Source organism: Diachasma alloeum, unplaced genomic scaffold (genome assembly GCF_001412515.2).
Source record: "Diachasma alloeum isolate Michigan unplaced genomic scaffold, Dall2.0 Dall_scaffold_00603, whole genome shotgun sequence".
NCBI classification, from domain to species: Eukaryota; Metazoa; Arthropoda; class Insecta; order Hymenoptera; family Braconidae; genus Diachasma; species Diachasma alloeum.
Window position 1 is genome coordinate 353,177 of NW_021680735.1, and position 15,744 is coordinate 368,920.

General features: G+C 36.8%; 1 protein-coding gene across 1 annotated transcript in view; it reads right to left on the reverse strand.

The window, feature by feature from the left end:
* Positions 1-15,744, reverse strand: part of LOC107043570 (potassium channel subfamily T member 2) — a 169,943-nt gene that overhangs the window by 42,215 nt on the left and 111,984 nt on the right. Inside the window, exons 6-8 of the mRNA XM_029126494.1 lie at positions 13,892-13,966; positions 10,451-10,534; positions 10,275-10,369 (exon numbers count right to left, since the gene is read on the reverse strand). Of these exons, the coding sequence (XP_028982327.1) occupies positions 10,275-10,369; positions 10,451-10,534; positions 13,892-13,966 (254 nt within the window). The remainder of the gene's footprint in view (positions 1-10,274; positions 10,370-10,450; positions 10,535-13,891; positions 13,967-15,744) is intronic.

Sequence of the window (15,744 nt, forward strand, 5' to 3'; positions counted from 1 at the left end):
TCTCCGCCACCATAACTTTCGTCAAAGACTTTGCGCGACCGAGGAATTGAAAAATTGAGTTTAACCGGTGTCTTTCCGCCTTCTCCCACAGCCCCAGTGAAATGCCAAACTCCAGCGTCCAAACCACCTGAAAACGTAGTCAACCGAGTTGACTCGGTATGTCCTCAAGCACCCCAGCTAATTTTACCTCCTTTATCTACTTACCCTGGGAGTTGAACTTTAGATAATTTGCGTACGGTAAATGTAAACCGCGATAGTTGCAGGGACTAAATGAATCTTCGTGGAAGTTTGTTCAATTTTTTTCGCAAAAGGTGAGGTCTAGGAAAATTTAACTCTAGTAAGTCTAGTAAAATTTACACGGAGAGAAATATTCAATAAAAATTACGAATCTTTTCCGTAATTCCGGAGCGAAATATAGTTGTACACTGAGAAAAAAAATTTCTAATATCTAAAAAATATTTTCTTGAGACAAATAATTTTTCTTCAATTGCTCAATTCTACCAGACATCTCAACTCATGTGGCCCGAGAAAGGTCTGATGCTTTAAAATATTCTTGTACTCAAGTTTGATTTTGTCGCAAATAAACTCACTCAAATTGCGTAGAAGAATCGCCAATCGTCAAGTATTTATTGTTTTCATAATTTTTTTGTTATGCAATTCCACTCTTTCGATATGTAATATATTCATGATATAATGCGCACCGATAGTGATAAATGAGAATTCATTTGAGTTCCGTGAACCACAAACATTCTGAGATTTAAACTCTTTTTTTTTTTACGGCCTCGGAGAGTCCCTTTTTGGGTCCCATTCGGCACTCTATCCAACCCTATGCATGCGGCTGTGGATTCTACACTGTACCACATTCGCACTCCTATAGAACATAGAAGTAGCATGGAGAAACCACAGAAAACCCATGCCGGTACAGGCGGTTCCTCTATTAGCAACCTCCCGCTCGCCGGGACCTTCCGTTGAAAAATTCGCTTCCACGGGGAATCGAACTCACCATCTTTCGCACACTAGACTTGCGTCTAATCCACTCGGCCACCGACGTCGGTAGATTTAAACTCTTGAAAATAATTTACTTCTCTCAAGTAAATATGGTCTACGTATTAGGAAACTTTTCTCTCAGTGTAGGAAATTTTACGGAACTGTTACGGATTTTTTCCAGAGCCTTCCGTGATTTATACCTGAATCACCTGTAAAAAATTACGATACCGTCACTTAAATTTTCTGAGGCGATTCCGTAATCGGNTAAACTCTTGAAAATAATTTACTTCTCTCAAGTAAATATGGTCTACGTATTAGGAAACTTTTCTCTCAGTGTAGAAAATTTTACGGAACTGTTACGGATTTTTTTCAGAGCCTTCCGTGATTTATACCTGAATCACCTGTAAAAAATTACGATACCGTCACTTAAATTTTCTGAGGCGATTCCGTAATCGGTGACTAAACTGAGAGTTCTGTAATTTTTTACTGAACATTTCTCTCCGTGTACATATTTACGCAGAAAGAAAACATTCCGAGTAATTTTTTCAATTTTAAAAATATAATCGATATATAGATTTCTTCAAATTTTCAGCAGAGGAAAAAAAATGATAAAAAGTATCACGAAACATTGTCAACTTCCTTCTGTGATGAGTCATATAGTATATATGTTAAACCTTCTTGTGATAAAGATCATTGATAGATTCTTCAAAGACTGTGAATTGAATATTTAGTTGAAAAAAAAATCTATTCAAATGATAGTGTTATCCATCACATATTATATAGCTAATAATAATATAATATAAAATATATAGGTTTCTGATAATTGCTTAATAAGAAAAAAAAATGTCTTCACATTAAATTTCCATTTTCCAATATTAAAAGAGAATTTATTTGAAAAAGTTCAACTAATACTCTTTGTTTTTTCTTTCATAAATTTTCCCCACAATTACTCCTAAATTAACGTTCCCCCAGTAATATCTCCCCAAATAACCTAAAGCCGCCCCAAGAAACCATCCCTCTTCACGAATAATTTTCATAATCCTTAATATTCGTTCTCAACCGTAAATCACCTCACCAGATTCTTCAACAAGAGCCTACGAAATGACCCTATATCCTGTCTCCATTTCCTGAACCTAGCGTGACGGTCATTCGGACATCGATCCCCGTCGTCAGCCCCCACACTACACCCACTCATTTCCTCACTCTCACTTTCCTTCGGATCATATTTATATTTACATGTTTATCTCTAATACCTCAAATTAAGACGCCCTGAAGACATGTATGTTTAAGGATGTTTATCCAAAATCACAAGTACTTAAAAAGAAATTGATTTTTTTTAACTGAGAGATGAAGATATTCCCTTCACTTTGATACAAATTTCAATCCACCAACCCATGTTCATTATTTAGAAATAAAATAGACAAAATACACCGAATGCATGCGTTAACATGCGCTTATATGGGATGGAATCATTCAAATATTTCCTCTTTTTGCCTGGATACCCGAGATTTTTCTCTGGCCATTGGATTCAGTATGATTTTACACATTACCTTCTATTTTTATTTCTATTTTTAGAGTCTTCTACTAGGTTAATTATCAATTTGAACATAAATTTCATAAGAGCCAGTGTATAAGGGAAAATTAGTTTATTCATTTCTGCCGAGACTATTGCGATTAATTTTTTTTAACGGTAGAAAAGTTAGTTTGATATGCTCTGCTGTCAGCCGAAAAAATTACAGAATTTTCCTTCACCATGAAAAAAAAAACATTTACCGACACTGGCTAAACATCCTTAATCGCTCCAACTTTGGTAACCAACAGTGCCTCAACGTTGGCAGTGAGCATTGCCCCAACGTTAAAATTTTCGACCTTCCCCCGAATATTGGTTTCAAAATAAATTTTTTCAACAACAAGCTCATGATTGAACTCGATCAAAATGGCATAGGGAAGAATATTTTAAAATCACAATTAGATTCATTAAAACAATGATTTTTTCAGTTATCCTGACATCCTGAGATGGTCTAAAAATAGCATATTCGAACTCCTGAGGCCAAAATTATTTATCCTGACACGAAAAATCGGAAATTTCGGATTTGACGAATACAATGCTTCCATGCGGAAGCAAAAAAGTAAATAACCAGTTTCTCATTCTTTTTTTATCTGCGTATCATCCAACAGACTGCATTACACCTCTTGCAGCAATTTCCCACTATTTCCGCATTTCAAAATGATTTTCTCTCCATTTTAAAATCCCCAAGGGAAATCGAAAGCTTTAATTGAGAGGTAGAAGCACCTGAGCGTTAATTACCCTATGTTACTCCGCAAAATAAAGGACTGATAATTAATTAGCATGAGAGAACTCTGGCCTCTCTGTCCTGTTAATATGATAAAAAGTTTGATCTCACTTTATCGTGGTCAGAGGTGTGTCATGTGCAACATCGTGAAATACACGTGACAGTATATCGAGCGTATAGCGTTCTACCATTAAATCTAAAGTGCAAAGTCGCTGCGCCTCTGATATTCCCGGGTGGATTCACGTCCCAATGATGGCGCTAGTGCCTGTGGAAACTCGAGAGTGAAAGCGCTGCTATGTGTATGGAAGAGCAAGCTCTGTCACTGGCTTCTGCATCTTATGGTATTATCAAACCTCGTAAATTTCGTGTTACAGCACTTCACACACTTATGTTAGATTGAATTAAATTCCTTTCGAGGTGGATGTATGGCGGGTAGATGATTTCCAGGGACGATGGGGAGGGAAATTTCTTATGGGTTTTGGAGTCTTCTGGCGATTGGCGCATTGAAGAACCACTCGAGCAGCTAAAGCTCAATTTCATGCACTTGTGTGCACTCGAAAAAAAAAGTTTTTCCAGAAACTACAATGGCATACGTAAGAGGCGAAAATATCTTACAGTGAGAAAAGAAAATTTCAAGAAATTTTGTACTTGTCCCGAAGACGATAATTTTTTTTATGATGAGAAAGTGACTTCTCAAACTAAGTCTAGGTGAATCAATTCATTTAATAGTTTTTATTATTGAAACGTAGTTCATTTACTCAGTAATTTTCCATGATTATAAAATTTTTAGTGACATTACAGGGGGGAGCGGGAAGAAGGATTCGAATTTTTCGTCAAAATTTCGTGTTACTCTCATGGGAAAACTAGGCAATTATGCGCGCCGTCGCGCGCGACCACCTTCAAGTGAGCGCTGTAACGCACAATAACATCCTCGTAGTCATGGAAATCATTGATTGATCCATCAACCAATCGCAGGGCGAATGAAAAGTTAACAATCAAAACTGATTCATTGTCAATCAACTTTATGAAAAAGGAAACAAGGCTCTTAGGAACGTTTTAGAACTGAGATTGTGACGTCTTAGTTTTGAGGCTTTCGCGGCCATGATTAATGAAATCTTTAGCTTCCGGATGGATGCCGCGTTTGGATTCAGCGTTGCGCCGACGTTTCGCAAATATTGCAGTCTGCATCTTCAGGGCTATGAGCTCCGACGTATTGGGTTCGAGCAATACGTCGATTTAGTGAATAATTATTGTTAGAGTCAAGATAATGGTGGATGGTGGAAACGAGGAATATGATTTCTCTTTCCTGTCATCAAGACATTGGTCAGCAGTCCAACGGTGTTCAAGTCCAAGTTGATGAATTGTTTGACTGTTTTAGTCTGTGTCAATGATGACACGAGACGGTATTAGTGAAGAAAACGGTGAGATTGCTTAGCTCAGCAAACTGGGGCTGTGACGAGTTTCGAGGACTCTGGAAGCAGCATAGTACGATCAGGCGCAGAACACGTGGAGAAATGTTCAGTAAAAATTACGGAACTCCCAATTCGCTAACCGATTACAGAATCGACTCAGAAAATTTAAGTGACGGTATCGTAATTTTTCACAAGAGATTCAAGTAAAAATTACGGAACGCTCTGGAAAAATTTTGTAACAGGTCCGTAAAACTTCCTACACATTTAATATTTAATACCACATTTTGCTCTGGAATTACGGAGAAGATACGTAATTTTTATTGAATATTTCTCTCCATGTGAGGGGGCGGCAAATAACAAATTCCGGAACGGTCACCCTGACAATTATAGTGATTATTTTCCCCTCAGAACTACAACCCCACCTGTTAATTAACTTCCCAATTTCCTAAAGAAACAGTCCTCCCCCTTTCCCCCCCCCACTCCATGACCGCACCCACAAAATACTCAACTCCTCATATGTAGGGTACACATAACTTAACTAGTATTCTAAACAGCCTAGAGCATTCCACCGTTATTATTGACTCGGTGTGAATTTACTCTCGTCTAAATTTATTATGCGCAGTTGGCTAGTTGTGTTTTGGTTCTGTTAAACGCCGGAGGCGTATCAAGCGTGTGGTCTCTGTATGGTCATTTGGGAAACACGGTACAACCCCGAGGGGTAACTTTAACTTCGCTCACCCCCACTGACTTCAGACATGAATTGAGAGTGCTCATGAGTGGGGTGGACGGCATTTCTTAGACGATTCTTGTTTTAGGGTTCTTATAGGGGAGCGGAGGGGAGAATTATCGGTCTCATGGGGCGATGAGTATTATCGACTTGAGAATTTCATTATTGGGTGAAGGACGATCAGGGGGTGACGATTTTTCTTCTTGAACTAAGTGTATTTAAGAACTCCCATTTCTCTTTTAAGGGGAGGTTCACCTCGGGAAATGAAATTTGCGTTTTTCGAGAAAACAACTTCAAAAACACTTTTTTCCGCGTGATTTTTCCTCAGAAATCAGATTTTTCAGGTCAAATTAATCTCCGATCGCTAAAAATTAGATTTGAATTTTTTCTAAACGAAGAATCAACTTTTGAAAAATCCTAACGTATTTTTTTTCGGAATAGTTTTTGAAATATGATCACAAATTTTCGCAGTTTAATCATTAAAAAAACGGGAGAAGATACATTTTAAAGTTCATTGGTCAACCTGAAAAAAGTCGTTATTTTCAAGGATCGATTATATTTTCGAAAATGCTAATTGGATTTTTTTATCTCTTAGAAGGAGAAAAATGAAAAAATTAATAACAAAAATCTTTTTTTTTCATTCGCGATTGTTTAGTCAATTCATTGTTTACCGACCAATGTTGATGTGTAAATTTTAAATTCCACATTCAATTTTTTGTATGTTGCTGATTATATTGAAAATTAATAATTTTAGCTTGTTTTTTTTTCAAAATTCAGTTTTTGGAAGAGCAGAAAAATAACAATTCCCTTTTTCCTTCGTTTTCGTCATCTTTGTATCACATATTTCGATGGAAATCGTGAAGAAACTTCGAAAACTTCCGCGGAAATAATCCAAATATAAAATAGGTGAAGTCCTTCATTAATATCGCTAACTACATGTAGTATCGGGGATTTTTGATTGTCGAGACGATGGGGAACTTCCCAAGTAAAATATAAGAAGTAAGTCTAGACGCTGGGGAACTACGCGAAGGTTCGCCCATTGTAAGTTTAAGAATTTTGTCGATGATATTTTATGAAGGTATTTTATTAAGGTAGGATTAAGACGGGACATAAGATTAAGTCGGGTAGTTTTATTATTTTATTGCGGAAAGACCGGAGTACCCTCATAGGTGACTCACGACCCTTGGCTGGCCCACGCTGCCACGTCTCAGGATTTTTCCAGAAGGGAAATTGGCAAGTGAGGCCCAACGAAGCTTGCTGGTGGGGGAAGACGCCAGGGGGAGGAACTGAGTATAGATAGGGCTGAGGGTGACAGGAGTTAGTTGATTTTGGAGGGTCGAGAAGAAATAGACGTTTTGACGAAGTCCTCTTGTGAGGCACTAGACGGTTCTTGACGATTCAATTTAACATTTAACATAATTAAATGTTTGAAGTGTTCTTATAATTTAAACTTTTGTAAATAATTTCCAATAATTAAATGTGTATGAATTAAATCTTTTACTGTTTTTATCTTTTAAAAAGTATCCCCACATACACTAATCAAAAATTGATTAATTACCAGGCAATTACCAAAACACCATCAGTCCCTGCCTCCCGAGCCTCAATTCATTTTTTTTCGTGTCTCCGGGATATTAACACAAAAGAGGGAATGATGGAAGAGGGAAAAAAGTGAGAAAGGAGGATTTACCCCAGAGGATAATGACGAATCGTCAAGTCGCCGCTGGGATTTCGGATTTCGTGAATGATCGGAGTTGTTTTCGAAGTCTCGATGCGAGGTAGAAAAACCGTCATTTGGGGGATTGTTAATTCACAGAAGTTTGATTGTGTCACTGATTGGGATCATGAGCGGATGACGGAGTAAGTGGGGATTTTGGGGGTCTGATGGAGATCTTGATAGTCTCTCGATTAGTGGGATTGATGTCGAGGAGATTGTGGTGGACGATTTGGGCCGGTGATGGTGAGCTGACGGGTTCATAAATCGCGGCGAGTGATTGTCATTGTAATTACTTCTTTCGGTTATTTCAGGGGTATTGAGAAGTTTAGATTGACGAGGTGGAATTAATTAATTTGGTTCCTTTTGCTGACGACATCGTCATGAGAATCAGATATTTTCGGAGGGAATGTTAATCAATCAAGAATTTTTTCTGATGTTTTCAACTCAAATCCCTAGTACACTGTTAAAATTAAACAGTCCCCAGGGGGAAGTGTTTTTTCTTATTATTTTTATTAGTTTTGTTAAAATTTTTCGTCTGAATTTTCCGTGCCATATTCCGGAAATTTTTATCGAGTTCAAGTTCCACTGAAATTTCAGGAAATCTTGTCATTGAAAAATAAAATATTCCATTGATTTGCTGTTCAAATGACCTGGAAATGAATAAACACTTGATTTTTCAGCTCAATTATTTTGTGAAAATTCAGAAAAATTAGGAATGTTCAGGAAAAATGAATGAAATAAAAGCAAATCAAATTTCAATGAATTAAGGAATTCTCGTCTTTATGCTGCCTAAAATTCTGGAATTTTACTGAAATTTTAGTGAAACCTGAAATTTTATGTTTTTTTTCACTAAATCACGTTGAGTGTCACTGTCCTAAAAATTCGCGATCAACTGTCAACTGTCGCGATGAAAAGTCATTTTTTTCCAACAGTGTAACTCCTCAACGAGGAGCTACTTACTTCCGAAATCATGGGGCCACTCTGGCATGAAATCATTCCGAAATCGCCGAAATCACCGAAATCAAGTGATTTCAGCTCTTCGAAATCACTTTCGAAATCATCTCCGAAATCACGTGAAATCGTCTGAAATCACGCGAAGAGAGATCTTCAGTAAAACTTACGGAACTCAAAATTCGCTCACCGATTACGGAATCGACTCAGAAAATTTAAGTGACGGTTTTGTAATTTATGTCATTAGGCCTGATAAACCGCGATTCTAACCTCGCTTTGCTCGGTTAGATCGCGGTTTTCAGGCCCAAGGACATAAAATATCATGTCACACGGCGATAAAAACATTATCTGGCGAATGTGGCTCTATAATCCGAGCCGAAGGCGAGTTTTATAAAAGTTTTAAACAGTTTTTTTCCGAAAATTTCTGAAAAAATTGGCCAGATAATACTTTTATCGCCTGATGACATAATATACTATTTTCACAGGAGATTTAGATAAAAATTACGGAACGTTCAGGAAAAATTCCGTGACAGTTCCGTAAAGTGTCCTACAACCGCCTTTCGCTCCAGAATTATGGAAAAGATACGTAATTTTTATTGATTATTTTTCTCACTCAGATTTCAGCCAATCAGAGCGCAGTATTTGAGGCTGTCAAACTTTTTTTTTCGGAAATTTCTAAAAAAATTCGCCAGATAATACTTTTATCGCCTGATGACATAATATACTATTTTCACAGGAGATTTAGATAAAAATTACTGAACGCTCAGGAAAAATTCCGTGACACTTCCATAAAGTGTCCTACAACCGCCGTTCGCTCCAGAATTACGGAAAAGATACGTAATTTTTATTGATTATTTTTCTCACTCGGATTTCAGCCAATCAGAGCGCAGTATTTGAGGCTGTCAAACAGTTTTTTTCGGAAATTTCTGAACAATTTCTGACGGAAATTCACTAGTAGCTCTTCAAATGTTTCTCATCTTTCAACGCATTTCACGTTTAATATTCTGTGTGATAGATAAACAAAAAAGTGGGTTGTAAATGTATGGCTGTGTAAATGTATCCAGATGCTGTTCACTGCACTGTGCTTGGCCGAAATCCGAGTGGAAAAATAATCCGTCAAATATCACTCGTGCTTCAAAATTAATCGGATATTTTCCTCAAGCTTCCCTACCTAGGAACGAAGCTATCGGAAAATATCCGATAATTTTGAAGCACTAGTGGTATTACTACTGAATATTTCTCTCCGTGCACCGAAATCGGTGGCGCACTGTCGTAGTACGAACCGTGCAAGTATTTCGTGATTTTAAAATTGACACACCTGCCAGCAATGATAATACAATGCCGGACCCACTGCCATAGAAAAATGGTACAATGGATCACTTTTCATCGTCATCAGCTGACGATTAACGGAGTAGAATCAAACGAATTCGTTATTATTCGCTATTTAACATTGCCAGTTTTGATTTTCATAACTTGACACAACCCGTTTTGTCTCCCTTCTATTATTTGTGAACTTTATTTTTCTGAAATGACTGATTTCGAATTAATGAAATCATTTGAAATCGTAAAATCACCTTTCGTGACGCTCCACGGAGAGAAATATTCAAGAAAAATTACGGAACATTTCACGTAATCCGCAAGCGAGAATCGTTTTCAGTGAATTTCTGTAGGAATATAAGAGAATAAATCTGAAACGTTCAGTAAATTTTCGGGTCTGTCACCGAAAAAATACGAAAAAGTCACGTAATTTTTCTGGAAGTTGTAAAATCTAACAGAAACTTCAAGACTTATTATGCCTCAGAACATGAAAATTCTTGGATGTTTAAGAATTTTTACGAAAAGTTCCGGAAAAATTACGGAACGTGTTGTTAAAATCTCCCCCTCATGGTGACTCATGGCTAGCCGTGAGGCGTCGGACGGATGCGTAATTTTTACGGAACAGATCGTAGAATTTACGTGACGATTGACACTTTTTATTGAATTTTACTTCGCTCCCAGATTACGTTTCGAAACGTAATTTTTATTGAATAGTTCTCTCCGTGTCGAAATCACCGAAATCATTTTTTCCGAAATCACTGAAATCCCGGCTAAAATCACCTAAAATTGTCTTCATTTTGAAATCATGGTGTCACTCAATTAAAACTGTTACACTCCTCTCACAAAATATCGCCAGAAAATCTTAAACTCACCTGGTAAAGACAAGGCACAGTAAAGTAACACTGAGAATCATCAACTGCTGACTCAAGGCCGATTGTGACTTCTGCATTGCTCTGTGAAGATCGTTCTGCAATAATAATTAGTATTCCATCACTTCTCTATCATCACTCGCGGAACTTGCTCCACTTCTCCCAAACTTTCAACTTACGAACATATTCTCCAGTGAGTGCTTTGCCAACCAGCAGTTCAGGAATACCGGAATGAACAGATTTCGCATCGGTGGATAAAGTATCTGAAAATTCATTAATTAAAACTTGAAATGAGGGAATAATAACTTCGGGGATTTTCACGGGTTGTGGTTTCTCAGGGGAGTGGTGGAACAAAGTGATGAGCCAAATTATAGGGTTTTACCTAGGGAGGAAATTTTTACTGAAAGTGGAATGGATAGAATGAAAATGAGAGAACAGTTGTGTGAAAATCTACTAATTTCTGAGTCCACATTTTGTCGTTGATTAACGGGAAAATTGTTGGGGGTCCATTGTTAAATTTTGGGAATGAACGAAATTATATTGTACTGCGAGGAAACTTTCATAGTGATGCTCCAGAAATGGAGTCGATTGATTTACATAGTGCTAGACAGAATTATCTAGATTGAGGAAAGAGAACATGGACTGTTAGAAAATTACTCTTTAAATTTCAAGTAAAAAATCTTCAAATTTTTAACAACGAATAATTTACACGGAATTTCCATTGATCTTGTTATCAATAAATCTATCAATTTTCTGGAATATTCAAAGAAAATTTGATTTCTCAGGTTCATACGACAATGAAAATTAATGAAGATCGTGAAAATTCAGGCAACTGTTCTTCTGAATTTTCAATCTGTTGAACATTCAATTGAATGTATTGCTTAATTTTCACGCTAGATATGAAAGTCCAAATTGTCCTTGAAAATTCAATGATCATTTATCATGAAAAACTTAATTTTATTGAATTTCCAAGGTGAATCAGGAATCCATGAGCCATTTAGTTTGAAATTGAATTCAAGTTCAACTGCATCTGTTACTTCAATTTCAAAAAATTTCCAACAGTATATGAAAAAGGGATATCAAAAGAGTATTTTTGGTATTCTTTTGTTATACTATCTTTATTCTCGAATGAGCCTATGTTCCTTAGAAAAACTAGTGGACAATTGCTTTTCATTATCCGATTATCTATATTTATTTTATTCTTGTTTTTCTTCAGTCGTTTTTTCGTCCTTTTTTCTGAGGAATATGTGATCTGTTTACCCTCGATCACTAGCTGAAGGAGCGCGGCGCCGCCCGTTTTATTTTTTTTTATATTTTAGCGTTTTTATATTTTTGCTCGATGCCTAAAAATTCTGAAAAAAATTAGAGTTCCTAGTTCAATCCTTTTATTAAGGATGTTTAGTTATTTTTAGCAAATCTTATTTTTTCATGTGCAAGGAAAATTCTATAATTTTTTTGGCTGATAGCAGAACATGTGAAGCTAACTTCTTTGATGTTAAAAAAAAATAATCGCAATAGTCTCGTCAGAAATAAATAAACGAATTTTTCTTTATTCGGGGGCTCTCATGGAATTTATGATGAAATTTATAATTAATCTACTAGAAAACTCTAAAAACAGAAATAAAAATAGAAGATAATATGCAAAATTATAGTGAATCGAATGGCAAGAGGAAAAGTTGGGGTACCCGAACAAAAAGAGGAAATATTTGAAAGATTCTATCCCATATATGCGCATGTTAGCGCATGCGTTTAGTCAGCGATTAGTCGACAATCATTACATTTGTAATATTTTGTAATATTATTAGAATTTGCACCGTTCTATTACTATGATTTTATTATCTTACTTGAAATTTGAAAATATGAAAGTAATTCATGATTTAAATTTTCTATCAACTATTGAGTAAATAATCATAAATTTCATAAAAGGATTTTTCAATTAGACATGTAATGGTCAAAATCCTGACACGATTACTGGTTGATAGATTATTTCGAAATTTGAATATTCGATTGATGATTAATTCGGTAGTTGAAAATTGTTGGGAACTATTATCAGTTAACAGGAGCTAAATTTAACTTATTTTGAATATGATGATTGTTCTGATCCCTGCGTTTAGTGCATGTTGTTCACTCCATTTATAAATAATAATCGTGGGTTGATGGATTAAAATTTCTATGAAGATAAAGGAAATAACTTCATTTCTCAGTCGAAAAAAATCAATTTTTTTTTTGAATACTTGGGATTTTGCATAAACATCCTCAAGCGCTTGTGTTGTCTGTTTATTTGTCGGGAAATTTTGTTAGCTAAAAATAGAAAAGAAACGTCGAACGGCAAAAAAGCGGCGCCGCGTCGCTCGGTGTGAGCGAGTCCTTGTCGACCTCTCAAGCAACAGTGTTGCTGCATTCACTGCCACACTTGGAATGCGCGCATAACAGTAAGCGCCAAGGTGGCAACAGCGTGCCCGGTTCAACTCTGCGCTAATCGTGCGACGGATGAAGGCTGGCGGCCGAGCGCGAGTGATCGAGGGTTAAGAATAAGAAAAGTATAAAAAAGAAACATAAAAAAACCCTCTTAGTATCTCTTTTTACATTTTTCCTCTCCTTTCTCCTCAATTTTTGTATCAAGTCTCGTGTCACGTTTACAGTTCATTTTTCTTATTATGCTCTTAACAATCAGTCTACTGCCATACGATGTCTATAGACATTGAAAATTTTCCAACGACATCAAAGACAATTAAATCAGTTGAACATTGTCGATCGAGTCCACTCAGTTGATTCACAATCGCCCCAAATATTGTACGTTTGTATTCATCACAATGACTGCGCACAACTATTGTCACTCACTCTGTGTGAGCCAATCACGCGAGAATCATAAACACCGTGTGGTATACAAATCTGATGAATAAATCTACTGGAGCAAATGGGGAAAAAGTCGTGCCTTCCCTTTGATGTATTTTTCACTGCCCCCTTTTGAACATCAAACGACGAGTCAACGTTCAGTTTTCGCGTGATCAATTGATCGTGAGTTTGTTCGAGATTAAAGGGGACTATTCAGAGTTTAAATTTGTTTGAGAAGAATTTTTAACATTTGCTGCCACTGTGTGGTGCGGCATAATGAGAGCATCTCAGATTATGCAATGGGATTGTGTTACAGATACTCACGTGGACCGACCGGGATAATGGGAATTATTCTCATTAAAGTTTAATGGATAATCATGACATCACGTAACGTCGTTACACCCACCAAGAGGTGCGCCTAAATGAAGAGACTTAGCGAAGAGAATCAGAGCAATGGGGCTTTTGAGATGAATAAAACACGTTATTTGGGATTTTTTAATTCACTACACGGACAAAAATATACCTGAATTGAGCATAAAATATACTTGATTCAATCAAAAATACTTGAGATCAATTCTCGACACACTTGAATTGATAATGAAAGTGTTCGTCGTGCAATTGAAACAAGAATTCCTCAGTTGGTGATTTGGAGTACTGAGAGAACAGCACTCTCCTCCTGCTCATCAGAAAGCAAAATACAAACTTTCCTTTCCAAGAGTGTTAAAAAATAGCAATAATATTTTCCACCCTTCATGAATCCTTGAGAAAAACTTCGGTTCACTCACCGTGATTGTGAATGGTATAGTGTTCACTAGTTCCAGAATGAAGTGGAATGAGAGCAGTTGCTGCCAAATGTTTCCCTGAAACAAAAAGAAGAATGCAATGAAATCAACCAATTTCCCTTGAGTTGACCGAACATTTTTTTATTTTACTTTCGAATCTCGATTTAATCAAACGTGATTCCATCGATCTTACAACCTGGAAAAGCTCCGGTTGAATCTCTATATTATGCAAATCCGAATCGACTTCTGGTGATCAAAATTTGGTGCTCGAAATTAAAACTCCACAATTAAGGATCACAAAAGTTAAAACAAGGGTCACGAGGGTCCGCATAAGGGTTGCGAGTGTCCGATTAAGGATCACAGGAGTCAGGTGAAGAGTCACGGAAGTCAGAATAAGGGTCACGGGGGTCAAAATAATGATCATAAGGGTCAGAATAAGGGTCACGAGGGTCAGATTAAGGATCACAGAAGTGAGATTAAGGGTCACGAGGGTCAGAATAACAGTCATGAGGGTTAAAATAATGGTCTTAAGGGTCAGAACGGGGGGCACGAGGTTAAAAATCAGGAGTATAAGGGTCAAAATAAGGGTCGAGAGGGTCCGAATAAGGGTCACGAGGGTTATATTATAGATCACAGGAGTCAGATTAGAGGTCACGAGGGTCAGATTAAGGGTAACATGTGTTAACATAAGGGTCAGGTTAGGGTCATATAGGGTCAGATTAAGGATTACGAGGGGTATAGTGATTTTTATTTTAGAGAACTAAAAACTTATTTACTCTGTGGATCACTGATTTTTGTGTGGATTCCATGGTTTCTGCAGATTCAGGCATTTGTTGGCTGCGTAGTTGAGGTTTACCGAGGACTCAAAAGGACATATTACAAATGAGTGTAAAACTTATGTGCTTCAGAAAGTCATAAATATCAAAGCTCCCGGGATAGACGGATAAAGGAGGATTTATGTCGGGTAAGTCGACTATATCTCCGGATACTAGAGACTATCTTCCGATGTACTTTTATTTCTACGTGTAGGCCATTACGCTATGTATTTACCGCTCCAATGCTAGACAGCATTCACGTACAATCTTCGTGAATCAGCTGGCTGGTATTATTGACAGAAATTGTCTCCGCAGTTTTTCATCTCAGAAAGAGATGTGACGAAAATTATCACCCCTAATGCCCCGAGTGCTCAAAATCTTTCATTTATTTATTATTTTATTATTCCATAATAATCTATACAATCAATGATAATTAGTAAATTACCGGAGATTTAGAATTTTTTGGATAAATCAAATGAGTGGAGTATTGTATCGAATTACCGATAATTTTCCTCGAACTTTTCTCTCAGTGTGTCACTCCTTCAGTGAATGGTGTCATAAATTAAGATACTGTTGTCTCGTTATTCAAGACGTTCATCCAAAAGAATTATGTCCTAATGCAAAACGCTATTTTTCCATGTATACTTGGCAAAAAAAATTGCTAAAATCGTTAATTCGATTTTGTTATTCAGCAGCTGAAAATTCTACTCCTGCCGTAAATTCTTTTACTTAAAAATCCGAAGCTTTTTGTGATAACAAAAAATTTCATTTTCCTCCATCAACTGCTGGTCCAGAAGGTGTTTGATTTTGCCTGTCGTTTCCTTGACAATGCAATTCGCTGATTCACAAGGTTGAAAGCGAGTGAAAAAAACCCAACAAGGACACGAAATACACGAATACAATTTCAGTATAAAGGTATCTCGGAATCGAGGAACATGGCAGATTGACGTAGTTTCGTCTCGACTGCCGAACCAATCTCGTTTTTTTTTCATTGATACAGTTGCAATGGAGTTTTGTCGAGACACTGGCAGTAGTGAAGGC